The sequence below is a fragment of the Pan paniscus genome, chromosome 15 (assembly GCF_029289425.2).
Source record: "Pan paniscus chromosome 15, NHGRI_mPanPan1-v2.0_pri, whole genome shotgun sequence".
NCBI classification, from domain to species: domain Eukaryota; kingdom Metazoa; phylum Chordata; class Mammalia; order Primates; family Hominidae; genus Pan; species Pan paniscus.
Genome location: NC_073264.2, coordinates 24,503,910 through 24,531,607, shown reverse-complemented (window position 1 = coordinate 24,531,607; position 27,698 = coordinate 24,503,910). Strand labels below are relative to the sequence as shown.

General features: G+C 43.2%; 2 protein-coding genes across 16 annotated transcripts in view; one reads left to right on the top strand and one right to left on the bottom strand.

The window, feature by feature from the left end:
• Nucleotides 1-171: 171 nt before the first annotated feature.
• On the bottom strand, nucleotides 172-3,346 carry C15H14orf119 (chromosome 15 C14orf119 homolog). Its single transcript, XM_003808103.5, has 2 exons — nucleotides 3,144-3,346; nucleotides 172-1,113 (listed from the first exon to the last, which is right to left on the bottom strand). Exon 2 carries the CDS (start codon nucleotides 1,110-1,112, stop codon nucleotides 690-692), a length of 423 nt encoding a protein of 140 aa, XP_003808151.2. The 5' UTR covers nucleotide 1,113; nucleotides 3,144-3,346; the 3' UTR covers nucleotides 172-689.
• Nucleotides 3,347-3,476: 130 nt separating this feature from the next.
• ACIN1 (apoptotic chromatin condensation inducer 1) overlaps nucleotides 3,477-27,698 on the top strand; it is a 37,064-nt gene continuing 12,842 nt past the window's right edge. For 4 of the 15 annotated variants that reach the window (XM_003808100.4, XM_055097332.1, XM_055097333.1 and 1 more), the window contains exons 1-8: nucleotides 3,477-3,788; nucleotides 5,216-5,281; nucleotides 8,137-8,248; nucleotides 8,671-8,790; nucleotides 16,940-17,028; nucleotides 17,973-19,232; nucleotides 19,741-19,959; nucleotides 20,513-20,628. In XM_003808100.4, coding sequence (XP_003808148.2) covers nucleotides 3,477-3,788; nucleotides 5,216-5,281; nucleotides 8,137-8,248; nucleotides 8,671-8,790; nucleotides 16,940-17,028; nucleotides 17,973-19,232; nucleotides 19,741-19,959; nucleotides 20,513-20,628 — 2,294 coding nt within the window. Of the gene's footprint in view, nucleotides 3,789-3,911; nucleotides 4,177-5,215; nucleotides 5,282-8,136; nucleotides 8,249-8,670; nucleotides 8,791-16,939; nucleotides 17,029-17,972; nucleotides 19,233-19,740; nucleotides 19,960-20,512; nucleotides 20,629-27,485; nucleotides 27,655-27,698 lie in introns of those variants that run through there. The other 11 variants (XM_055097337.1, XM_055097335.1, XM_055097336.1 and 8 more) reach the window with 8 other exon arrangements.

Sequence of the window (27,698 nt, the reverse complement as noted above, 5' to 3'; positions counted from 1 at the left end):
GATTACTTCAGCCTAGAATTTGAGGTTACAGTGATCTCACGCTCACTGATGATCATGCCACTGCACTCCAAACTTAAGTGACAACCCATGTTTAAAAAAAAAAAAAAAAAAGTCACCGCGAGTTCGATTCAAACAGTGTGAAGGAGGAAGCAACTAATTATCTCCCTCTCCTGATTTTTCATAATTTTATTAAATCATCACTAGGAAAACTAATGGTTTGGGTATCACACAATTACACTACAATCTGATAGGAGTGGTAAAACCAGCCAATGGAATCCAGGTAAAGTACAAAAACGCCACCTTTTATTGTCCTGTCTTATTTCTTGGGAAGGAGGGTTCTACTTTACACATTTCATGAGCCAGCAGTGGACTTGAGTTACAATGTGTAGGTTCCTTGTGGTTATAGCTGCAGAAGAAGCCATCAAATTCTTGAGGACTTGACATCTCTCGGAAAGAAGCAAACTAGTAGCCTGATGAGCTGGATTGCTTAGATTGATAACATTTACAAAGAGGAGTCCAGTTGACATGCTATTAATGTTGAAATAACCATGCCTGTACTGGTCAGTGAGTTCAGTCAGCTGGTTGGAATACCAGTTCCAGAGCTTTAGGCGACACATCTGAATTGAGTTATCATTGTAGAGAGTCATGGCTCCATCAGCTATGGTTATCTTCTTTGGTCTGAATGCCTATCAGTCCTTACCAGCTGTAGCAGCCACTGCTTGATAAAACTTTGCCACGAAGTCTGGCTCACTGAACTCCAGCTGTCTGACAAATTCATTGCGCTCCTGCTCAGCCCAGCCTCGAAACCACTGATCCCAAAGATGTAGCTGGCACTCAAAGATAGAAGGTGGTCGGTCTGCCCCAGACACACTAAGCTGCTCCAGACTATCCAGCAGTGGTTGTAATTTTTCTGGCACTGCCTTAGCTACCAGGTCCTCTAGGAAACGTTCACGCTGGGGACCTGACCAATTGGCAAACCAGTGAAGAATACACTTCATCTCCTGGGAGGTGATGTAAGACATCAGAGGAGGGGAAAGGTTAGTATTGTGTGGTACTGAGGGTAAGAGAGATGGGAAGGATAGTGGCATTGAAGAGGATGACTCCAGTGGCATCCTGAAACATAAAAGCACTGTTATATGCTCTCCAGGTAGAGCAACGAAAATACAACTTTCAAGCAACAAGACATCTTACCACACTCAATTAGCATCTACAGAGAAAATTACTTTTCATGAATTCAAAGACCCAAAATAATAAGTCCTTTATTTAGATTATTATCCAACTACCTTAGAAAAATCACCAAAAATAACTTCATTTCCTATTTGCCTGCCTTTTTCAAACCCATTCTTCCCCACCCACTGTCTCCCTCCATCTTTCTTATAAAGAACCTAAAAATAACCAATATATTTCTTGTTCATTCTCTTCCTCTTACTTCTATGTGCCAGGTTGGGTAAAGAAAAAAACAATGATTAATGTTGGTCCATCACATCTTCTCCAAAATGAAAAAGCACACATTTTAAAATCTAGTACGTGCAGCTGGTCAAGGCTGATGCTAATTGTTTTGCAGCTATCAACAGTGGGGGAAGAAAGAAAAAACATTATTTATGATGAAAGAGCCTTCAATGTGCATATAAGCCTCTGAAATACGCCAACAACTCCATAACATCCGTTACCTCCTTACATTTCCTGTAAAGCACCAGGAAAAGTTAAAAAGCAGAGTAAGGCCCTGCTCAAAATAAGGTAACGCATGAAAGAACCAGAAGCCCGGGTGTTTGAGACGTTCTTAAAAAAGAGTCCAGTTGGTTTGTTGGCTTAGAGATCTAACAAGTGTTATACTATTTTATGACAATCCATGTCTTTAAACAATTGTCCTTAATATTTAGTATGGGCCAGACGCGGTGGTTCTTGCACTTCCAAAGTAATCTCAGCACTTTGAGAGGCCGAGGCAAGAGGATCGCTTGAGCCCAGGTGTTCGAGACCAGCCTGGGCAACATGGCAAAACCTCATCCCTACAAAAAATAAAAAAATTAGTTGAGCGTAGAGGTGCCTACCTGTAGTCCTAGCTACTTAGGAGACTGAGGTAGGAGCATCACCTGAGCCCGGGAGGTTGAGGCTGCAGTGAGCCCTGATCGCGCCACTGCACTCCAGCCTGGGTCAGAGTGGAGGAACCCAGAGTGGAGTGACAAAAAAAAAAAAAATTTTTTTTTTTAGTATGGTATCTATTGGTGCCTTGCAATTTTTTTTTTTTTTTTTTTTTGAGACGGAGTCTTGCTCTGTCACCCAGGCTGGGGTGCAATGGCGTGATCTCAACCACTGCTTCCTGGGTTCAAGCGATTCTCCTGCCTCAGCCTCCCGAGTAGCTGGGACTATAGGCGTACGCCACCACGCCCGGCTAATTTGTTTGTATTTTTAGTAGAGACGGGGTTTCACCATATTGGCCAGACTGGTCTTCAACTCCTGACCTCAAGTGATCCGCCCGCCTCGGCCTCCCAAAGTGCTGGGATTATAGGCGTAAGCCACTGCGCCCGGCACCTTGCCACTGATTTTGCATCATGAATGCAACGGAAAGATCAGCCAATTTGACTTTAATAGTTTTCAGTCTCTTAAATCTCTAACGTATCTCTTAAATCTCTAAACTATTTGTCTGTGACCTATTTTACTGTTTGTGTTTCTTCTGCATCAAGTTGGAGGATTGGTAGTGACAAAGATAGAAGCCCCTAAACAATTAATATTAGTTCAAGTACCAAAAAAGTTCAGGGCGCTTGCATTTTCCAGTTCTTGCCCTACAGGAAGCAGTTCCTCCAAGGGAACTTACTCTCTTCTGCGGAGCAAGGAAGAACTTTCCCAGAATCTTGCCACATGGCTTCCAAGGCAAACTCAAACTCAAGTTCAGCGTCATAGATCAGTTCATAGTCTGGGTCCGAAGACACGGCGATGCCTCTTGCGCACCCCCACGGAGCTTGTTATTCCGATTCCGCACCAGCCCCCCGCCCCTCCCCAAAAAAAGCCTAAGATGGGAGTGGCTATGATTCAGAGGACAGAGGGCAGAAGCTGTTTGCGTTAAGGAGTGGGGGGCTTGCCCTATTAAGGTAATCCGCAAACACCGAGTCTGACCCGGCCCATAGAAGTACTTCTACCCCGCTTACCTCCCCTTTTCTCTCGGAGGGCACCCGAAGATTGTCACGAGTCCTTAGACTCCAACTACTGCCGCAGCTTCCAAATTTCCTGAAAACCCTAAGCTGGGCCAGCCCGGCAGCCCACGCACTTCCGGCCTCGGACCCGCCCCAAACACCCAAGCGCCCCAGCGCCTCATCTCTAGGTCCGGAAATAAACGAACATCTCCGATTATGGTTATACCAGGGTCGAGGGTTTCCGAATATATTCGATTCAAAGCTTCGGCAAGACGAAGAAAACCGAGCCTGAAAGCAGGGCGAGAAAAGGGGCGCTGCAGGGCGGATGGAAAGAATTGATTGGTAACGATGTGGAGACGGAAACATCCGAGGACATCCGGAGGAACCCGGGGAGTTCTGAGTGGTAATCGAGGGGTAGAGTATGGCAGTGGGCGGGGTCATCTCGGTACGTTCGAAGGGCGTTGGCGGAAATTACCGAAGATGCCCGAAGCCGTCGGGACGGACCCGAGTACCTCACGCAAGATGGCGGAGCTGGAGGAGGTGACTCTGGACGGGAAGCCTCTTCAGGCGCTGCGGGTGACCGACCTGAAGGCCGCACTGGAGCAGCGAGGCCTAGCCAAGAGCGGGCAGAAGAGTGCCCTGGTCAAGCGGCTCAAAGGGGTGAGGAGTCGGCGTTGCTGGGGTGTCGGAGGAGAGCGGACCCGGTAGAGACGAGCCTCTGCCGCGGCGCAGGCGCAGTATCCGGGCTCGGCGCGAGCTCGCTCAGGCCGCCAGCGCGAGCCTCTGGATCCGCGCGCACGGTGGTTGATGAGGTTCGCGCTGGAATGGAGATCGCGCCGGTTCCCGCCTTAACGGCAGCAGCGCGAGCCCAAATGGGAGGGTGTGCACTACTCTCCAGGAGTGTCTTAAGCTCCTTCCTCCTTCCCCCACCCCCTCCTTGTTTGTATCTGTGGTTTCGGCGCATGCGCTGCAGAAGGAGTTAAATCCCACTACAACCTACGGCGTTGCTGGCCTGAGGGGGGCGAGTTGGGCTGGGTCGGAGTTAGGGGTATAGTTGCGCGAAGGGGTGGATGGGGTTGGTATCGGTATCTGCAGGAATAGGACTGGGGTAGGGTAAAATGTCTGCTCGATTAGATGAGGAGATGAAGAGAGACCTTTATTTGAAGGGACTTGATGAGAGAGAGGTCTCTAATTTAGTGGCATCTAGTGGCAATTTGGGTGGTTAAGAGTTTGGTGAATATTGGTGAGAGAGGCGAGGCAGGTTGATATATATTGGGGATTTTGAATCGGTTTGAGTAGATTAAGGTGGGATTGTCATGAGGTAGGTGTAGCTCGATTCAAGTGTATAGGTTTGGTTTAAAGAAGGGAAGATGAGGATGTCTTGGTTTTAATTAGAGTTCAACAGGATACGTGGCAGGTTGTGCAGATTAGGTCTGGGTTGGCTCCAGGGTTGAGTTGGCAGACCGTTGCTTATACAGAAGCTGATAGTTTTGTGTGTGTGTGTGTTTGTGTGTGTGTGTTTGTGTGGATGGACTAGGTTAGACCACAGTTTACAGGGTCTGTGGTCATTTTCTTCTGTAGCTTCCTCTTTGAAAATTTTATAAATTTGATAAATCTAGGTGCCACAGTACTGGAAATTATACAAATTGACTCTGGTACTGGGTAACCCTTTGACCAAGTAATTCCGTCAGGCAAAAACCAGGAGCCCCATGGCTGGTTTGAGTATTTTAAGTAATTTTACATGCATGATCAGATTTAGAAGGGGCACTTGGCGAAAGTGCAGAAGATAATAGGGATTTTAGTACTGGTTCTATTACTGATATTATGACATAGCCAGGTCACTGATTCTGTGTGCCTGCATTTTATATCTGTACATTTAGTAACAGTAACCATGGCTACCTTTATGGGTCTTCTGAAGATGAATGAGAACAGTGTTAGTAAAGGGTTTTCAGGTCCCTGGAAAAGGAATACAGTTTAATTGTGTGTATTTAAGTCATTGCGTTTAATTAAGAGGTTGTGGTAGAGGTGGGGGTTTGTTTTTCTTTTTTTTCCTCATCATTTCTGACTTTTACCCTTCTCTATACCAGGCTCTAATGCTAGAAAATTTACAGAAACACTCAACACCCCATGCTGCATTCCAGCCAAATTCCCAGGTGAGAAAGAAGGTGTATTCAATGGAGTGGGCCCTTTGGATATCCAGACACATGGAAGGACGTGGTGTTGTATATTTGATGCTTAAGTCCTCATGACTGTTTTCCTAAGTTCTCTTAGTCAGAAATGTTCTCAAACCCGGACAGTTGAATTCTAATCAACCCAGTTGTATACAAGGGCCTGGAGTAAAGAACAGAATCAGAGGCACTGTTAGTTTATAATAATTGAAATGGCATGTGCAGAAAGGTGTGGCTTCCATTAATTACGTGTAGTACAGAGATCTGAAGTCATTTATCTGCCATGAATTTAGGAAAGGTAGTTGATGTCTTTGAGTATAGATATGAAGTAGATCACCAGTATGGCAGTGTAGGGAAATAGTTGCTGATTAAGAACTCTTGTTGATGTAGATTTTCCAAGGGTTCAATCCTGTGTAAGTCACCCACCATTACTAGTGTTAACTACTAACTCAATGCACTTACTCATAAACATTACTAATACCTCCTTTACTTAGGATAAGAAACAACCTTTGGAGGCCTTGGTCTTCTCCATTTCCTTATCTGTAATATGAGAAACAGACTAAACCCATGGGTTTATAACTGCTCTCTTAGGGTTTTGTGGAGCTGCTTTGGGGAGCTTCCTAGGGGAAATACCTTTTTCCCAAGTAAGCAAGGCTCATACTCCTCTCTTAAACTAGATTAGATCTACTTTTATCTGCTTTTTAACTATTGAGTTTCTGCATAAAATTTTTAAATTATTCCACAGTTAAAATCCAAAAATTATTAGGCTGCACAGTCTCTTAAAGTTTCTTTCAGCTTTTAAAAATCCCCTCATTATAATGTGTCATATACTTAAAGGAAAAATCCAAGTCTTTGTTAAAGCAATAGTGTGCAGCCTCAGTACTAGATGAAGTCTCAGGATACTGTGGAAAACAAGAGAGCCCTCCTACTCCTTTGTTATCACCTCATTAAGCTGTAAGTATCATAATCTAGCCAGCATTCAGAGGTTCAATTAAGTACTTTAACAAGCATAAGAAACTGCATAAGTTAATCAGCTTAATTGTATTCCTTTTACCCATTGCATTTTAGTCTTTGAAGCTTTGCTTGTATTAACACAGGGGTTGTGCAGCAAACTTGCCTATTCTGTAATACACATGCAACCCATCCTTCAACAATGTCCATTGAGTGCCAAGAGACTCATTTCTACTTTAGGTGAAAATAAACCTTTACTATGTTTAGGAAACATGACTAATAACATAGAAAGTATTCAGGTTTTTTTGCTTTTTCAGTTCTAAATAGGACTTGCTAAGCAAGAAGGTTCTAGGGAGGAGAACTTGTGAAGAGAAAGCTGGAGGTCAGAAGGGCAACTTGGGAATCTGTATTACAGAAAAAAAAAATAGGAAAAGGCATAAGCTCCTGTTACCAAGGATTTCCTTTCACCCAGACAAAATGGAGTTATAACTTTGTCTAAATGCTGAATGGATATCCCTTTTCTTAGTCTCTTGATTTCATACTTTTAAATACTATACTTGAATTTTGGAGTTGTTTGATAAAATGTTTCCTGGATATGAGGCCGGGCATTGTGGCTCACGCCTGTAATGCTAGCACTGTGGGAGGCCAAGGCGGGTAGATCCCCTGAGGTCAGGAGTTTGAGACCAGCCTGGCCAACATGGCAAAACCCCGTCTATACTAAAAATGCAAAAATGAGCTGGTTGTGGTGGCACATGTCTGTAATACCAGCTACTCAGGAGACAGGCAGGAGAATGTCTTGAACCCAGGAGGCGGAGGTTGCAGCAAGCCAAGATCGCGCCATTGCTCTCCAGCCTGGATGACAGTGATAGTCCGTCTCAAAAATAAATAAATAAATAAATGTTTCCTGGATAGGTAACGGTTGATCTTTTGGAGGAACTGGCTTTTTTTTTTTTTTTTTCTTGAGATGGAGTCTTGCTCTTTAACCCAGGCTGGAGTGCAGTGGCACCATCTCAGTTCACTGCACCCACCACCTCCTGAGTAGCCAGGATGACAGACTCACACCACAATATGCCCACCTTTTTGTATTTTTGGTAGAGACGGGTTTTGCCATGTTGCTGAGACTGATCTTGAACTGCTGAGCTCAAGCAGTCTTCCCACTTCAGCCTCCCAAAGTACTGGGATTACAGACGTGAGCCCCCATGTTTCAGTCTTGATACTACCAAAAGGAAATTTTAGATTACCCTTTAGATAATGTTCCACGTAATCTAGGAATTTAGCCTAAAAGATATAATTACAGGAATTTTAATTTAAGGTTATTTGTGGCTGGGCACGGTGGCTCACACCTGTAATCCCAGCACTTTGGGAGGCTGAGGCGGGTGGATCACTTGAGGTCAGGAGTTTGAGACCGGTCTGACCAACATAGTGAAACTCTGTCTCCACTAAAAATACAAAAATTAGCCGAGTGTGGTGGTGCACACCTGTAATCCCAGCTACTCAGGAGGCTGAGGCAGGAGAATCATTTGAAGCCAGGAGGCAGAGGTTGCAGTGAGGGAAGATCACGCCACTGCACTCCAGCCTGGGCAACAGAGTGAAACTGTCTCAAAAAATAAAAATAAAGAAAAGTAATTTGTATACCAGTATCACTCTTTGGGAACTGAATATTTAAATAAAAAACTTATGTGCAGCTCTTCTTTTTGCCCTTTTTTTTGTGTGACTCAAGGCTATTCTGTTCTTCAATATAGAACTAACTTAGAAAAAAGCCTTCCAACATTTTAGTTATCTTTCTTGGGCGCAACTATAAGGAGTGGACCTTTGCTCCATGGAATGTTCTTCTTTGCATTCTCCTGGTTTGTTTTCCTAGACCCTCTTTTTTCATTTCCTCTACACAGATTGGTGAGGAAATGAGCCAGAACAGTTTCATAAAACAGTATCTGGAAAAGCAGCAGGAGCTACTTAGGCAGCGTCTGGAACGTGAAGCTCGAGAAGCTGCAGAACTTGAAGGTAAGCCCAGATTGTCACTTTTAACAAGGAGTTCGTCATTCTTATCCCTGTCACCAAGTAGATAGGCCTGTCTAACTAGACAATTTCAGAAATAAGTGAGGCTGAGACTGCTACTTACTTGCTTTCATAGCCCATGAAGCCAAGTGGTTTATACTATTTACTTTTGTCAGGGAAGAGGACACTTAATTTGACTGTCTTGTTAGAAGAGGATTCCTGCCAACAGGAAGAGTTATAAGTAAATTAAGCTACCATTTAGATGAAGTAGAGCTGAATCCCAGGGAGTTTTTTCTTTTTATACGGTGCTCTTTTTGGTATGTATCTCTGTATCTGTGACTTTGCCTGACCTCCTTCACTCCTCTACATATTCCTACATGCTGAGTCCTTCACTCCCTCCCTGCCCCGACCCGATCTGTACTTTGCAGAAGCTTCAGCTGAGTCGGAGGACGAGATGATCCATCCTGAGGGAGTGGCTTCCCTGCTGCCTCCTGACTTTCAGAGCAGCCTGGAGAGACCAGAGCTGGAGCTCAGCAGACATTCGCCCAGTACGTATCTCCCTCCCCACTGCGCTGTTTTGTCAATCCTGCGTAGTTGGTGGGGGGAGGTAGTTACACCTCCTTTCATGCTAAGCCTCCATGAAAGTCCCAGGGAAATTCTGTGACATTGATATTTGACATCTGTTTCTCATGGAAAGTATACCCTTTTTGAAGTCTGCTTTCACCTATATATTGTGTTACCTTCTCAGTGTTTTACGAAGCAGTGTGATTTTTCTTCTCATCTGTACCTCTTCAACTCTTCTACCTCTGAATTTGGCAACAGTCAACTCTTTTTCATCTCTTCACCAGTTGTGTATATTACGTGTTAACACATTCAGTCACCCTCTGGAGTTGGGTATCTGCTGTGGTTTAATCAACAAATTTTTATTGTGTACTTGTTGTATACCAGGCACATGCTAGGCACGAGGAATATAGTAAAGAAAGAAACAAGTCTCAGCCCCAAGAAACTTAGTCTAGTGAGGAGATGGACATTAGTTACAGTTGTTTTGGCTACTGTGCAAGGCAACGCAGAGTATTATGTGAGCATATTATAGTAGGGAGCTCTAACCTCGTATATGGGATTGGTTCAGGCAAGATTAATTAATTTCTTCACATTATAGAAAATATTAAGCACCCAGACTGGGTGTGGTCGCTCACGCCTCTAATCCCAGCACTTTGGGAGGCTGAGGCAGGAGGATCACCTGAGGTCAGGAGTTCCAGACCAGCCTGGAAAAACCGTGAAAAAGCCATGGCAAAACCCTGTCTCTACTAAAAATATAAAAATTAGCTGGGTATGGTGGCAGGCACCTGTAATCCCAGTGACTCAGGAGGCTAAGGCAGGAGAATCGCTTGAACCCGGGAGGCAGAGGTTGCAGTGAGCCAAGATTGCACCATTGCACTTCAGCCTGGACAATAGAGCGAGACTGTGTCTCAAAAAATATATAAAATCATGATAGGCACCCAATTTTGCATAATATCTCAAGCAAAAGTCTATAAATATAGCCTTTGTCTTTTGGGAACTACCTTTCTAAGTCAGTATACTTTGAGGAAAATATGTACAGGTTGAGCATGCCTAATCCAAAGACCCAAAGCTTTTTGAGTATTCACATGACACTCAAAGGAAATGCTCATCAGAGCATTTCAGATTTTGGGTTTTCAGATTAGGGATGCTGAATCAGAAAGTATAATGCAAATATTCAAAAATGCAAAATCTAAAACACTTGTGATCCCAAGCATTTTGGAAAAGGGATACTTAATATGTATATAAGACGTGGATTGTTAGTACATATGTTAAACCAATGTGTAACTTAACAAGTATTTTGAATAATTAGTAGTGTTGAGGGGGATGCGGAATCCACCATAATCAGTGTTTTTAGGATGTATGGAAGTTTCCAGCTCTTCTGATTAATATAGAATTCCTTCATGGACTACACTTGATTTTAGTTAAAAGGCTGAGCAGCGATAGACTCTTCATGGAAATAGATTTTTTAGGAGATATTTAATGGTGGGAAAGAAATTTTCCAAAAGGCTAGAGAAAATAGAGAGCCTTTGAGTCTAGTTTTAAGGTCCTGTTTTACTCAGTCCCTGTTTTTCTTGATCCTAGTCTTAGACCCAGAAAGACATTTCTAGAAATCTTTTAGTAAGAAAATACTGGCCAATACTTTGGAATTATTAAGTTCCTTAAGGACCTCTTTTCTCCTGAAATATGAGAGTAGTAGACCCTCAGCTGATCCACTTTGCTCCCTGCGCCCTTTCCCCCTTGATTTTAAAGCCAAGAGGAAAGAGAAAGCTCTTCTAAAATTGTCGGTATTTCTTCTCACATAAAACAAAAAAAAAATTTATTGAATTCCTACTGCATACATATCTCTGTGAGAGTATATTGGGAGTTAGCACAGCATAAAGTCTGTTAGGAAGAGAGAACAATTACACATAAATCGAACAATAGAAGATAGTATGTGACAATGATACAGCAATAGGGAACCAAAAGAGTGGAAGAGCTCTGAGGACTACAGTGATTAGAGAAAGCCTCATAAGGAGATACAGGATTTGAGCTGAGCCTTAGAAATGGTTTGGCAGAGAGGATACAAGAAGATATTTTTAGGAAGGAACAAAGTCAGAGAGATAGGAATGAAAATGGTATTTTTAAAGGAGAGGTAGTAGACTAATCTAGCCAGAGTAGAGTATTTCACATTCAAGAATAGTCAGCAAAACAATTTAAAAGGTAGATGAGGGTGATACACAGAGGGCTTTAAATGCCAGGCCAGTAAGTATGAGGGTTTTTTTTTTAGTTCTATAGGTAATGGGGGAACCATTGAAAATTCTTAATAGGACCATGATTTGATAAGGACCTCTCTTTAAAAAGAGAGGCTGTCAGTTCTTAATATAATTCGAAATGAAAATGAGAAATGATTTCTGAAATAGATTTCAAAAGCAAAGATTTAGAGTAAGGGTAGCCAATCTTTTCAGTGCTTTATGTCATCAGTAAGACCCTGCCCATGGCTAATGATTGATGGAGGAAAAAAAAAACCCCAGACTTTAAAAAAAAAAAAAAGGTGAAAAATAAATTGGAAAATATGAATGTGGTAAATTGTAGAGTACTGCTCATAATTGCCGTAAATGCTCTTCAGTGTCCTTTATGCCATAAACTTTTCTACCTCTGATCTTGGCTTAGATAAGAATCCCATTATAGATGTTGTACAAAATTTAGTTAAGGTCCTGAATGGAGTGGCCATTTGGAATTCTATCAGTGCTTAGTTGAATCAGCATTAACCCTAGTGTTTGTCCAGAAATCAGATTCTTCCAGGTATAGAATCTCAGTCTGCCATATGCCAGTATGCCATTGCAATGGCAGCTTATTTGTTGGCTTTGAATGTTTTGCGGTTGTCTCTTGAATAACAAATTTTGATTAAGTTTCCTACTAACATTTTTCTAAACGCTACTGGCACCTGAGGGAGATTTTTTATTTGTTTTAATATTACTATGTTTAAGAATATGGATTCCTGGCCCCTACCCAAAGAATCTCAAGGAATGGGAGTCCTGGGGCTCTACATTTTTTAAAAAGTCCCTGAGTGGTTCTGTTGACCAATTCATTTTATGAATGACTAACTGAAGGAAGAGTTGTTCAGTGTTATAATTTATCAAGATCTTTGGTTTATATTCCAGCATCCTCCTGTTTATATGCTATTGGCAAAATCCCAAATAGGAAGGAAGAATTGGTTTGTCCAGGTGTGGTGTCTCACACCTGTAATCCTAGCACTATGGGAGGCTGAGGTGGGAGGATCTCCCAGGAGATTGGCCTGAGCAACATAGTGAGTCCTATCTGTACAAAAAAATAGAAAACATTAGCTGACTGTGATGGCACATGCCTGTAGTCCCAGCTACTCGGGAGGCTGAGGTGGGAAGATTGCTTGGGCCCTAGCAGTCAAGGTGGCAGACAACAGAGTGAAACCATGTCTCAAAGAAATAATTGGTTTATAAAATCCTGTCTGACTTTCCCTCTTATGTCTCCATCACTTTCTTCAGATATTTCTAAGGTGTTAGGACTCATTATCCACCTACCATAGTCATAAATTGTCTGAATTTCCTTCTATATCATGACTGTGTGTACAGAAATTCTTACCGTCCTTAATTTTTTCAAAAAGAGCTCAAACTAAGAAAATACATTTTAAAATGGATATTCAGAATATTGATTCTTTAACAAAGGTGATTTTAGCCAGCCTTTGGCTTATAGAGTATGCCCCTCATTCCGTTTTCTCCATATTAAAACCTGGATGCGGAAATTCTAGAGAAATGCTAGGTAACTTACTTACAGGTCTAACATGAGTCAGATTTAGGTTTGGCATTGTTTCCAGGTCTGTATTCTCTTCATTCCTGCTTCTTATTCACACCTAAGGTTACCTTTTAGCCACAGGCTTTTCTTCGATCTCTGGCTTCCTTACTTTGGTCCCACAAATCCTGCCCAGGAATTTGTTTTCTAGGATGAAAAACTATTTCCTCTATAACCCTTAAACATTCTGCACTTTAATATATCCTGCATTGTCTAGCAACTGCCTTTTCCTTTCTGTGAAGCCTTCTGGCTTTGGACTCTCGGAAATCTAATATTTACCCTGACTTGTTTTTCGAATCCTGAAATGTATTTATTAGCCTGTTATCAGTATCAGCTCCACCCTTATTTAGCTAAAGCGCTCACTGTCTACACGTGTTACTAACATCTGGCCTAAGACATTCATTGTGGCCATGTTCTTATAATAGAAGATATCACCTTTTTCAGAAGTTTGTCTGCATCACATCAGCTCTTTCCAAGGAATTAGAGATTCCTCATCTCTTTATATTTTGCATTGCTGACTAATTTCTTGTTTCATGTCTGAGGCGCCTCCAGTTTCTGCTTTTATTGCAAAACAGTGATGACCAGAACTTTCTGAACAGCCCTGTTCATTTCTCCAGATCTCTTTGATGACTTACTACAAGTTCTTCCAGAGGAGTAATCATCCAGAAATCCTATCACTGCAGTTTTACAGTATCAAAAATAACATTATAATTCAATAAATAGCATATAATTCACAGTAGGTAGGTAAAGAGGCTGTTTTGCTTGTACATACTAATTTTAAAATTGCAACTCAGTTATTTGACTTTCTTGTTGTTGTTGTTGTTGTTGTTGTTGTTGTTGTTTGAGATGGAGTCTCGCTCTGTCGCCCAGGCTGGAGTGCAGTGGCGCGATCTCTGCTCACTGCAAGCTCTGCCTTCCAGGTTCACGCCATTCTCCTGCCTCAGTGTCCCAAGTAGCTGGGACTGCAGGCACCCACCACCACACCCGACTAATTTTTTTTTTTGTATTTTTAGTAGAGACGGGGTTTCACCATGGTCTTGATCTCCTGACCTCGTGATCGCCCACCTCGGCCTCCCAAAGTGCTGGGATTACAGGCGTGAGCCACTGCGCCCAGCGTTGACTTTAACACATTTATCTCTGACCAACCTTGCACTTGCCTTTTTTTTTTGGTGTGTGTGAGATAAATCAGCTTCTTTCACTGATACTTGGGAAGGAACTTTGCCTAACATTTATGAAAACTTTTTATTTTGGTTTTACTTATTTTATAACTTAGCCTATTTCAGATCACTGAATTATGAAATGAGTATTTCATTTCACTGCACTACTGTCTTACAGATATCTTCAAATGTTTGCTAAAGAGTCTGGCCTTTCACTATATATTCTAATCATATATCCTGTATGAACAACCATAACACAAATCTTTCTTCACTTACCCAGATACGAAATGGTATATACTCAGAGGTCCTTTTAATCAAATGATCATGAAGTAAAGTTTTACAAAATATGTGTAGTCTTCTAATTGATTTCATTAGTTTCATTTTGGGTTTTTTTTTTTTTTTTCTTTTTTGAGATGGAGTCTCGCTCCGTCGCCCAGGCTGGAGTGCAATAGCGCCATCTCGGCTCACTGCAACCTCTGCCTCCCAGGTTCATGCGATTCTTCTGCCTCAGCCCCCTGAGTAGCTGGGACTGCAGGCGTGTGCCAGCACGCCCAGCTAAAAATTTTTTTGTATTTTTAGTAGAGATGAGGTTTTACCTTATTGGCCAGGCTAATCTCAAACTCCCGACCTCGTGATCTGCCCGCCTCAGCCTCTCAAAGTGCTGAGATTACAGGCGTGAGCCACCGTGCCCAGCCTCATTTTGATTTTTTAATTATTATTACAGAAGCATTCGCCTAGTTCATTTTAGATTGTAAGGATATAGAAATAAGAGAGAAGGCCGGACATGGTGGCTTACACCTGTAATCCCAGCACTTTGGGAGGCCAAGGAGGGGGAGGATGACGAGGTCAGGAGTTCGAGACCAGCCTGGCCAACGTGGCAAAACCCCGTCTCTACTAAAAATACAAAAGTTAGCCAGGCGTGGTGGCGGGCGCCTGTAATCCCAGTTACTCAGGAGGCTGAGGCAGGAGAATCACTTGAACCCAGGAGGCGGAGGTTGCAGTGAACCGAAATCGTGCCATTGCACTCCAGCCTGGGCGACGAGCAAGACTCTCTCTCAGAAAAAAAAAAAAATAAGAGAGGAGATCTTGGGTTAGAGCTGCATACCATCTGCTTTATTTGCGCTATTACTATACAACATGGTTTTGTGTACAGAACCTTTTGTACTTGTACTGTATTAACATTGAGTCCAATCTAGCTGATTAAGTATCTGGAATATAATTATCTTCCTGCTATTTTCTAAACTGGTTCTCATTGATGTTAGTATTGGTACTGTACATAGTTGATCTTTTTTGTTTTTTTGAGACGGAGTCTCGCTCTGTCGCCCAGGCTGGAGTGCAGTGGCGCGATCTCGACTCACTGCAAGCTCCGCCTCCCAGGTTCACGCCATTCTGCCTCAGCCTCCCGAGTAGCTGGGACTACAGGCACCCACCGCCACGCCTGGCTAATTTTTTGTATTTTTAGTAGAGACGGGGTTTCACCATGTTAGCCAGGATGGTCTCGATCTCCTGACGTCGTGATCCGCCTGCCTCGACCTCTCAAAGTGCTAGGATTACAGGCGTGAGCCACCGTGCCCGGCCGCCTAGTTGATCTTAATTCTGGTGGGAAATTTGGAAATCATCTAGTGCAGCCCCTCCTTTTTCTCAATCATGACATTTGAGACTCGGGCACAGTGGTTTATACCTTAATCTCAGCACTTTGGGAGGACCGGGGTGGGAGGATTACTTGAGCCCTGGAGGCTGAGGCTGCAGTGAGCCATGATCATGCCACTGCACTCCAGCCTGGGTGACAGAGTAAAACACTGTCTAAAAAGAAAGATATTGAGACCCAAATTACTTAAGTGATTTACCCAGTTACCTTCCTTCATGGAATTTGAGTGAAACTTTCAGTTTTACATGGATTTATTGTGCAGGATAACCTAGATTGGTGGTTTCCAAGCTTTTTAATAGAACTTTTTTTTTCCTTAAAAAAAAAAAACCTCACCTAGTCCGGGTGCGGTGACTCACGCCTGTAATTCCAGCACTTTGGGAGGCCAAGGCGGGTGGATTGCTTGAGCCCAGGAGTTCGAACCAGCCTAGGCAACATGATGAAACCCCATCTCTGTAAAAAATACCGAAATTAGCCAGGTATGGTGGCGTGCGCCTGCAGTCCCAGCTGCCCGGTAGGCTGAAGCAGGAGAATCGCTTGAACCTGGGAGGCGGAGGTTGTGGTGAGCCTAGATCATGCCATTGCACTCCATCCTGGGCAACAAGAGCAAAACTCTGTCTCGAAAAAAAAAAGAAAAACATGTGAGCTCATGCCTGTAATCCCAGCACTTTGGGAGGCCAAGGCGGGCAGATCACTTGAGGTCAGGAGTTTGAGACCAGCCTGTCCAACAGGGTGAAACCCCATATCTACTAAAAATACAAAAATTAGCCAGGCATGGTGGTGGGCACCCGTAATCCCAGCTACTCAGGAGGCTGAGGCGTGAGACTGGTTTGAAGCCAGGGGGCAGAGGTCGCAGTGAGGCGAGATTACACCACTGCATCCAGCCTGGGTGACAGAGTGAGACTCCATCTCAGAAAAAAAAAAAAAATCTTGAGCTCTAATACATAAAACCTAATAGACAGGACCCAATTCTGAAACCCCATCCAGTTGGCTTGAAGTAATTTCAGGAACTTTAGGGCGCTGAAAAACATTCCTCTAAGTATTTATTTCTTGAGTTTGTTATTGTGCAAATTCATATATTTCATCATAATATTTTGGTTGAAATTAGAAAGTAGTAGTAATAGGCAATCCAAAAAAATGGATACAGAACATAATGAAGTCTTAAACTTTATTCAGAGTAAGAACACTTTGTAGAAATAAGTATACTTCGTATTTGTACATCCCTGCTAGACAGTTTTGAAGCCCCTGGAAATTATTTTGCATTTATTTGAGTTATTTATAATATGTGAATTGGCTTCGAGGTGTTGAAAATATTCTAGACGTGCACACCAAGAATTACCAATAAGACCCTGACCTAGTTAGGGCTTTTTGTAGTCTTTTCTTTAGTGTAGAAGTCAAAGAAACCGATACAGATATGTCTTGATAGGCTCATATGCTATAATTGGTTGGATATTAGAAAGCCTGATTTTTAAAAAGCCATGAATGAGTCTTCACTTCATGAATCTGACTTGATTCTTTTTCATTCAATAGGAAAAAGCTCCTCAATTTCTGAAGAGAAAGGTGACTCTGATGATGAGAAACCAAGGAAAGGAGAAAGACGATCATCTAGGGTCAGACAGGTAACTCAGATACCTCCTAAAGCATTACCTCTTCAGTAATGCTTTGGATATCTTCTCTTCTTCAGACTTTTTTTGAGTTCGTATGTCTCTACATTTAGGGGTTTTGTTTTTCTTTTTTGGGACAGAGTCTGGCTCTGTCGCCTAGGCTGGAGTGCAGTGGCACAATCACAGCTTACTACAGCCTCGACCTCCTAGGCTTAAGCAATCCTTCCACCTCAACCTCCCAAAGGGTTGGGATTACAGGCATGAGCCACTGCCTGTCCTCTAGATTTCTTTGTGGTTATCTTCCTTCTCCTCTTTGTCATCTTTTTGTTGTTCGTTTTGTCTTTTTATTTAGATCTGCTCTGCCTTTTAGATTTCTAAGTGAATATTTTTTAAAAGTTTAAATTTGAAAATTAGCAGGCTGCTCTGTATTCTTAAAGCACATTATTAGACAAGATATGACATAATTAACCATTCAATCAAAGCTTTAAAGTTATATGATATAACACTAAGTGGGCAGAATACAAAAGTGTTATGTGTAGTGTAATTATGACTGTACAAAGGAAATGATTAGAGGAAAGAACAAAAAGAAATATACCAAAATGATAAAAAGATAATCGTATTAATTGATAGTAGGTTAGTTCCCTTCAGCCCCCTATCCATCCTTTTACTTTCTAGATGTTCTGCTAATATTTTACTGGAAAAAAAAAAAAAAGGGGTGCTTGAAGCTAAAATTTAAACTACATAGAAGTAGCTTCATTATGGTATTTCTTTTGGTCACTTTGTTTTGATTCCCCTAAGGGCCACGTTAGTCATGATTGTCTCCTGTCACTCCTGTTTCTGTTGCTGAAAGTATATATCATTGAATTTCTCCTTCCTAGGGGTGTCTTCATTAGATACTTTCTCTCCTCTGTTGACTGTGAGCAAATACATTTGGAGCCATTGTGTATCTGTTCTTTCAGGCAAGAGCAGCTAAACTGTCTGAGGGCAGCCAACCTGCTGAGGAGGAAGAGGATCAAGAAACACCTTCCAGAAACCTAAGGGTCAGAGCAGATCGAAATTTGAAAACAGAGGAGGAGGAGGAGGAGGAGGAGGAAGAAGATGATGAAGAAGAGGAAGATGATGATGAGGGACAAAAATCTAGGGAGGCACCAATCCTGAAAGAGTTTAAGGAAGAAGGGGAAGAGATGCCTAGAGTAAAACCAGAGGAGATGATGGATGAGAGACCCAAAACAAGATCCCAGGAACAGGAGGTGTTAGAGAGAGGAGGGAGATTTACAAGATCCCAGGAAGAGGCTAGAAAAAGTCATCTGGCCAGACAGCAGCAGGAGAAGGAAATGAAAACAACATCTCCCCTTGAGGAGGAAGAAAGAGAAATAAAATCTTCACAAGGCTTAAAGGAAAAATCGAAGTCTCCTTCCCCTCCTCGACTGACTGAAGATCGAAAGAAGACCTCACTTGTAGCGCTGCCAGAGCAAACTGCCAGCGAGGAGGAGACTCCTCCACCTTTACTAACAAAGGAAGCATCTTCACCACCTCATCCACAGCTCCATAGCGAAGAAGAAATAGAGCCCATGGAAGGCCCAGCCCCCCCTGTCCTCATTCAGTTATCTCCTCCTAATACAGATACTGACACCAGGGAGCTATTAGTATCTCAGCATACTGTCCAGTTGGTAGGAGGCCTGTCTCCTTTGTCAAGTCCTTCAGACACCAAAGCAGAATCTCCAGCAGAGAAAGTGCCAGAGGAGAGTGTCCTGCCTCTGGTTCAGAAAAGCACACTGGCTGACTACTCAGCCCAGAAGGATCTTGAACCTGAGTCAGACAGATCTGCTCAGCCCCTCCCTCTAAAAATTGAGGAATTAGCACTGGCCAAAGGAATCACTGAAGAATGTCTGAAACAGCCATCTTTGGAACAGAAGGAAGGCAGAAGAGCTTCTCATACCCTTCTCCCAAGCCACAGATTGAAACAGTCAGCTGATTCATCCTCTAGCCGGTCCTCCTCATCTTCCTCCTCCAGTTCTAGATCAAGATCTCGCTCTCCTGACAGTTCAGGTTCTCGGTCTCATTCACCGCTCAGATCCAAGCAGAGAGATGTAGCCCAGGCACGTACTCATGCCAACCCTCGTGGTAGACCCAAGATGGGCTCCAGATCAACATCAGAGTCCAGATCAAGGTCACGTTCACGTTCACGTTCTCGTTCAGCATCAAGCAACAGCAGAAAAGTGAGTATGAGAGAATCCCGGGTGTATTAATGTTCTGTCATATTCCAGTGGTTTTCATTTCAGCCCCTGGAGAGCCTGTCATGATTTCTGAAAGGAATAGGAAAAGCCTCCTTTACTCTCCTTCACTGATTACTTTCTCCTCATTTCAGAATCGAATTTTCAATTAACTGATTCCCGAAATGGGGTTCTTTTTCATTTTGAGTCCCTTGATAGAATGTTGAATTTATGTACTCATCTCCTCCACTAGATGGAAACTTCTTGAGGATGTGGGCATGCCCTTTTACGTGTGTGTCCCAGGATCTAGCATCTAGTTAAAACTTAATAATTTGTTAAATAAGTGGTCAAGGAGACCACTAAATGGGAATAAACACAGACAAAATGGGAGTAAACACAGACAAAAAGGTCCAGAGTATAAAATTTGGTCCATGGAAACTGGAAAACTCAGCAATCTACTGAATATATACCATATACAATAATTTTCCTTGTTATGTGTTTCATTTTGTTTTAGTCTCTGAGCCCTGGAGTCTCCAGGGACAGCAGCACCAGCTATACTGAAACCAAAGATCCCTCTTCTGGTCAGGAGGTTGCAACTCCACCAGTGCCACAACTGCAGGTCTGTGAGCCAAAGGAGAGGACTTCCACCTCCTCATCCTCTGTCCAAGCAAGGCGTCTGAGTCAGCCTGAATCAGCTGAAAAGCATGTGACCCAGAGGTTACAGCCTGAGCGGGTAGGCTATTGTGACCCCTCCCTATACAGAGATGGAGGATTAAGCAAGATCTTCCCTCTTGTCTTTGCTATAAAACTTAAAAGTTAAGTCTAGACAAGGTTCAGTAGAAATGTAGTGGGTACCTGTTAATCCTGCTTAACTCATTTCCAGCTCCCTGGTTCATAGAAGTTCTACATGAGGCTGAGCAGCAGGGTTATCTCCAGGGCCCCCAGGGTCAATTCTTCCTCATAACTCCTCCTTGTATCTGCCAAAAGGAAGTCAGCCTTTTCTCAGTTCTCTCAAAAAAGAATTCTGTCAGAACAAGGATCACCGAGGAAAAGGAAAAAAATTTTAAATTCTGATAAAATGATTACTGGCATAAATATTCTTGAAGTACCTATTTTTAAGCCATGTTCCTTTCCTTATTCTAAAATGAAATAACAGATACAGAGGGCCGTGTGTGGAGCTGGTACTGTGTATGTCCTGCCCTGCCTTTTTCAGGCTCCAGGTAGAAGAAAAGGAACCAAGCAGATCTAAATGTTTTGCTCTGTTCGTTTTTGCTGTCTCCTGACAGGGGAGCCCAAAGAAGTGTGAAGCTGAAGAGGCAGAGCCACCAGCTGCCACACAGCCCCAAACCTCAGAGACTCAGACCTCTCATCTGCCAGAATCAGAAAGAATTCATCACACTGTGTAAGTGATATATCTCGACCGGGGTATAACAAGGAACTATGAGTGTGCGATAGTTCTTCGCTCCCTAGGGTTCTTTGACTAAGCAGTCCTAGTTTCCTTTTAAAACATAAAGGCAGAGCTTTATCTGGACAAAGGCTAGACTTCAGTTACTATGTTGGGAGCTGCCACCTTTAAGGTAACCTGAAAAGTGGTCGTCAGGGCACAAGGAAAACTCACCTGGGATCATCCAGCCAAAATAGTCAACTCCTTTAAGATTTAGGCAATAGAAGCTTCTGCTTCCACACTCAAAACCATGTAAGGGAATTGACTCAGGGCATCTTAATCTTTAACTCATGTTTACCTAGGAACCCAGTTTAATAAAGGATATTGAGGGTCTTAATAAAGGCACAGCTGGGTGCTATTTTTTAGTTTGTGCATTTTCCCTAGTTCCCTAGTTACTACCTGTCATTAAGCTATCCTAGTTCTGCTAGGATATCCTAGTTCTTACAGCATATAGTACAGCAAATTATGAAGTTCTTTTCAAGTCAGAAGTTTGTTCCTGGGCCCTTAAGACCATTTGATTGAACTTAAAATTTATACAATTAATGTGAGTTTTTAAAATCTTTATATTAAGTCCTAGAGAAATACTCATATCAGGTTAAATTAGAATTAAATAGGTATGTCATTCATTCTTCTGAGATAGGTATTATAAATTAAGAAGCCAATGAGCCAGAATTCCTGGCTTCAAAGTCTCCTGGGAAATGAAAAAATGAAGCCTTATGGGAATAAGATTGCGTAGCTTTTAGACATCAGGAACCCTGAACTGCTTTGTAGAATGTCCTGTGTAGACTGTTAGCCTAAAGTTATTCTATACTTGTTTTTATGCCATATTAACACTAATGCTACCAGTATGATTTCCCCTATATGTAATTGTCTAATAATTTATACTCTTCTGAGAGCTTCAAACTGTACTTTAACTCTGACTTTTGGAGGGTAGTGGGCAGGTGACATGATTTATCTCATTTGCCTGTGACTTTAATGATAGTTTTATAGACCTTACTATATAGCTTTTACCTGGGGGTATACCCTTGCTGAGGGGTATAATCCTTGTCCATTCTGACAGTCTTACCTCTGCTGCCATCTTGTGGCTGTTAACATTTTTTGTTTGGCAGCCAAAAGTTCACTCTACTTCCTTTGAAATTTTTTTGTTTTTCCCTTCTGGAATGGGTACGCTATCCTTTGGAAAAGGGTTTTTCTTCTAGGACCATAAAGTGAAAACTCAGCGGATTCTGGAAGGTATTCAGGATTTCCCAGCTACATCATCGATGAGGAAATGGGGTGACATTTTCTCTTCCATATCCCTCAACCAGACATAATACCTGCCCCCCTCCTCCCAATTCCATGGAGGTACATTTTGCATTCCATTTTACAAAAGCATGTCCTTTGTGAAATGGCAGTTTTGAAGTGGGTATTGACAGCCTGCTACTAATCGGGCCTGAGGAACTGCTTCCGATGCACCTTGGGAAGAAAGTGATTTTCTGAAAAGCTCTTTGCTAGCCTTAAAATTCTGTGGGTTTATGAGATCCTAGCAACAGAAAGGCATTTTATTTTGTTTTGAAGCAGCTTTTTTTCTGGACATTCCCATGCAAGTCCAGGGCACATGAAGCTTGGAGTCATAGAGTTTCCTGTCCCCCCACTCCAGGTAAAGGTGGTTTTGATCTTCATTTTATGACTGAGATAATTTAGTCACATTGATTCTAATAAGATGATAGGCAAGTGGCATCTTGGGCAAATACTTAGATTGTCCATTGTTGCCTAGGCCCGCTTCAGTGGAGTAGTGTATAGAAGGGAAATGCAGTCTTCACTGAGGAGCAGTTCACACACATCACTCGTACCTGCTTTCCTTCTACCTGCCTGTCACATGGTTTGTTCAACATTCTAACAAAACAGCATGCCCAGAAGCCTAAACCCATAGGCATTGGATCTGGTAAATAAATCTTTGAGAAGGTTGCATACATTTCTGGAGGCCCTACCACAACTGATTAACAACACCCTTCCTGGTCTCTCACCCCTCCAGAGTGTTAAGTGTGCAGTCTGGCAGCCCTCTAGAGCTCTGGCCAATTTTGAAAGCGTAATCAACAATGCTAAATGGAAAAGACCATTTATGGCAAGGCCAGGCGTGGTGACTCATGCCTGTAATTGCAGCACTTTGGGAGGCCAAGGCAGGTGGATCACCTGAGGTCAGGAATTCGAGACCAGCCTTACCAACATGGTGAAACCCCGTCTCTACTAAAAATACAAAATTAGCCGGGCATGGTGTGCACCTGTAATCCCAGCTACTCAGGAGGCTGAGACAGGAGAATCGCCTGAACCCGGGAGGCGGAAGTTGCGGTGAGCTGAGATCACGCCATTGCACTCCAGCCTGGGCAACAAGAGCGAAACTCCGTCTCAAAAAAAAAAAAATGGAAAAGACCATTTATGGTCTAACCTTGGTTTTTCTGTCTGTCTCAACAAGAAGTCATATGACTTAAAAAAACAGAGCAGTAAAGTGTTAAAAAAAAAAAAAATTAGACTTCAAGGACCTGTCACCATTTGGAAGAGATTGACTGACTTTTTGCTGTGTTTGGTTAAATCCATTCTGATTCTGATTGTGCCTGAGGAATTCTAAATTTATGAGGTAAGGTGTCTTTTTCATTGCTTGGAGCAGGAATTTGTGGGTCCTCAGTCCTGTTTCCGTTGAGCGCTGTTCAAAACTCTGGTCTTCTGCCTTCTATGGGTATAACAAAAATGTCCCCATATAGCAGAAAATAATGGTATTCTCTTTTTACTTAAAAAAAAAAACAAAAAACAAAGGGGAAGAAAGAAAAGAGGGGATTTGTTTGTGTGGGCAGCTGTATCATTCAGCTGTAGTTAATTCAGACCTGGATTTCTCTAGATACAACCTTCCTGTATGCACAGACCTAGCAGGCAATAGCAGTTTTAGGCTCTTGGTACAATGCATGTTTGTCCTTCTGCCTGTGTAGGAGGAAGGTAATGGTTCCTTAAGCCAATATGATGGTGTAATTGATATTCCCCAGGGGACATACAATGCCAATATCCCAAATGATGCATGAAAAAGCAGAATTTGTTGTCATCAATAGAGTTTGCTCCACTGAGAAATTATCTAAGGACATATACCCCAAAATCTTACTGTTCTAGGTTATCTTGGGGCCAGTATGCTTCTGAGGGTATCGAGTCCCACTGTTTCTTATTAAATTTTCACGTCAGTTTTTCAGCTCCTCGTGAATTTTCTATAATAACTAAAATTTCAACATATATGCCTATAGGAATTTCCTTTTCCATTAGCTTCTCTGAATCTCATATTCACATATGAGTTGTAATGTGATATTATTAGCCTCCAAATAGTTGTACCCTTTTCTTCTGGGCTTCTTTGTGTACTGTTTACTTATGGGTAGATATCCCCACTGCTTATTCTGTGCAGTTTCACAGACTGTTAAGCTATGTTGGGCTCTGACACATGGTTAACACGGTTTTGGTACTAGTCCTGCAAGTAGATAGAGTCCATTTTGGGGACAGTTTCAAGGATTCCTCTTTATCTTTTTTCTTTTTTGGAGACAGAGTCTCACTCTGTCACCCAGGCTGGAGTGCAGTGGCCCGATCTCTGCTCACTGCAACCTCCGCCTCCTGGGTTCCAGCAATTATCATGCCTCAGCCTCCTGAGTAGCTGGGACTATAGACGCGGCTGCCACACCCTGCTAATTTTTCTATTTTTAATAGAGATGGGGTTTCACCATGTTGGCCAGGCTGGTCTCAAACTCCTGGCCTCAGGCAGTCCTCCTGTCTCAGCCTCCCAAAGTGTTGGTATTACAGGCGTGAGCCACCATGCCCGGCCCTCATTATTGTCTGAAAATAAAATGTTCGGAATTGTTGGGTCCCACAGAATTGATCATGGGGAAATAGAAAACACACGCCTCTTGTGTCTTAAGAGGGTAAAGGAGAACGTGGTAAGATTCTTATTCTTAAAAAAAAGAAATTTTAGGCCGGGCGCGGTGGCTCACGCCTGTAATCCCAGCACTTTGGGAGGCCGAGGCGGGCGGATCACGAGGTCAGGAGATGAGACCATGCTGGCTAACACGGTGAAACCCCGTCTCTACTAAAAATACAAAAAATTAGCCGGGCGTGGTAGCGGGCGCCTATAGTCCCAGCTACTCGGGAGGCTGAGGCAGGAGAATGGCGTGAACCCGGGAGGCGGAGCTTGCAGTGAGCCGAGATCGCGCCACTGCACTCCAGCCTGGGCGACAGAGCAAGACTCCGTCTCAAAAAAAAAAAAAAAAAAAATTTCGGCTGGGCATGATGGCTCACGCCTGTAATCCCAGCACTTTGGGAGGCCGAGATGTGCGGATCACAAGGTCAGAAGATCGAGACCATCCTAGCTGACACAGTGAAACCCCGTTTCTACTAAAAATACAAAAAATTAGCCGGGTGTAATGGAGGGTGCCTGTAGTCCCAGCTGCTCGGGAGGCTGAGGCAGGAGAATGGTGTGAACCCCGGAGGCGGAGCTTGCAGTGAGCTGAGATTGTGCCACTGCACTCCAGCCTGGGCAACAGAGTGAGACTCCATCTCAAAAAAAAAAAAAAAAAGGAATTTTCAATAACAAAATTTCTCAAAATCAGCCACTTCTGCAGAGGCATATTAGCAGCTGAGAGTATTTTAGGACAGTGGATAAACAGCATTTTATTTGAGGATGGCTGAAGGTAACATTTTCTGTGGTGTAACATTCTTTGTGGGGATTCTATTAAAAAATTTTTTTTCTTTTTTTTGAGATGGAGTTTTGCTCTTGTTGCCCAGGCTGGAGTGCAATGGCACGATCTCGGCTCACCACAACCTCTGCATCCTGGGTTCAAGTGATTCTCCTGCCTCAGCCTCCCGAGTAGCTGGGATTACAGGCATGCGCCGCCACGCCCAGCCAATTTTGTGTTTTTAGTACAGACAGGGTTTCTCCATGTTGGTCAGGCTGGTGATCCGCCCACCTCAGCCTCCTAAAGTGCTGGGATTACAGGCGTGAGCCACCACGCCCAGCCAAAAAATTTTTTTTTCAATAAGAAAACTTTTAGGTTAGCAAGCATTTAGTAAGTGTCCACTTGGTACCCACAATGATACCCTAATTCAGAAATAGGGAACATTACTTTGTGTTAGGCCCTGGGCTAGGGGCCAAGAGATGCAATCCCTACCCTTGAGGAATTATGCAGGGTAGAGATGGGGGGCAGATAAAGTAGCAGTTATTATACAGAGTGATAAGGGCATTGCTGAAAACCTGTCATGCCAATCACTGAATGGCTTTGCCTCAGAAAACAAGCAGTCTACTCTTTTGAGGAAACTCAGACCCCCAGAGGTGGCATCAGATGAGATAATGGCCTATTAAGTGTGCATGTATTTTACATGTATCTGTACCTTCACTTGGGGTGTCCTCCAAGCCAGACTCTTAAGAGCTAACACTTAACTACACTGTTCCATGAAATAGGTATTATCACTATGCCCACTTTGCAGATTACAAGACAGATATACAGAACCAGGAACTTGCCTACTATCACACAACTTTTAACAGAGTGGGGCTAGCCAGTCTGACTCCAGAGTCTTCACTCTTAACCCTGAGCAGACAGGGACCACTATGTGAAAGGAAACATTTAAAGTAATGTATAAATATGGCCACTTTAGCATGCAGTTGGCATTGTAAGTGTAAGATTTTAAGCAGCGGGGAGAAAATTTCATTCCTAGCTAAAAGCTCAAATGTTACACGAGACACTGAGCTTTGGTTCTCAGAAGTTTATCTTAGTGTAAACTTCTACTGCCACTAGGACACAAAAGGAACATCTCTGCAGTCAACAAATAAGCATTTTGAGTATCTACTGAGCACTTTTTGAATTATTAGCATCTGTTTCCCACTTTGGTCTAGTGAAGATTCCCATGATTAATATTTTCTGCTTAGTTCCCAGTCGCTTTCTGCCCAGCTGATCTCCCCCGCCCCATATAGCAGCACTCTCACTTCACTGTCTTATCTACTTTAGAGCCTCACCTTGGAGCCCTTGCTTCAAGAAGTGGCCTTCAAGCTTCAGCTACCCAAGGTCCCCTTGCCCTGTTTATCCTTTCTTTTTCTGGCCCGAGTGGACCCTGGGGCAGGGTGACCTTATTAAAGACTCTATAAAACAAAGTTGTCTGTCATCTCTTCAGAGACACCAACCCTGCCCCCCTTCTACTGGTATTTGAAAAAAGAACTCTCCCTGCTATCCACTTCCCTCCACCATCCCTGGGAAAAGGACATGTTGGAGTAGTAACACGTGGTCATTGCCAGGGTGAGCAGCCAGTTACTGTAGTGATTGGATAGTGACAATTCCCATCCCACCTCCCTACCTGCAGCATCTGACTGGTTGGTCTGGTTTCAGTGTTCCATGCCTAGATTACTGGATAGAGGATGGTAGGCACATAAAACATTGCTCATGCCCCACCCTCTATCCAGCTTTCATTACCATCCTTCTTTAATCACTTTTCAACTTTGGCTTTATCGTTCTTATTTAATCCTTTTTCACTCCCACCTCTACTGTTTGCCTGCCTTCTATTCTCTCTATTTTCTAGAATCTTCCAATCAAGCAGCTGTAACTTTACATGTCCTCCACCCAGCCCCCTCCCCTGCCCCCTGGGAAGACCAGGAGGGAGCACTCCAGCCCTGGGGGGTTAAGCCTCTGTAGCTGCTGTAACTTGAGAAAAGAAGGCCAGGCCTCTGGAGCCAGCAGTCAGTTCCCTGTGGCCTGCCAAAGGATAAGAACCTTGCTCACTCAGCTCCCTCCCTCTTTTCTTTCCCCTCCCCTGCTGCAGCAAGGCCCTCCCCCATCCGCACACACAGGCTGCTGGGTAAGTGGCAAGATGGCTCCCCTGCATGTCTCCGGCTGATCGCTGCCGCTCCGCCAATACAATAGAGCCAGCCACTACCAGCAGCCTGGCCCTCTTCCTCCTTCTCCAGAGAGACCAATCCAGCCGAACTCGGGGTTTGCCGTGAGGACTTAACGCTTATCTCTTAAAAGCCAGATCTGTTTTAG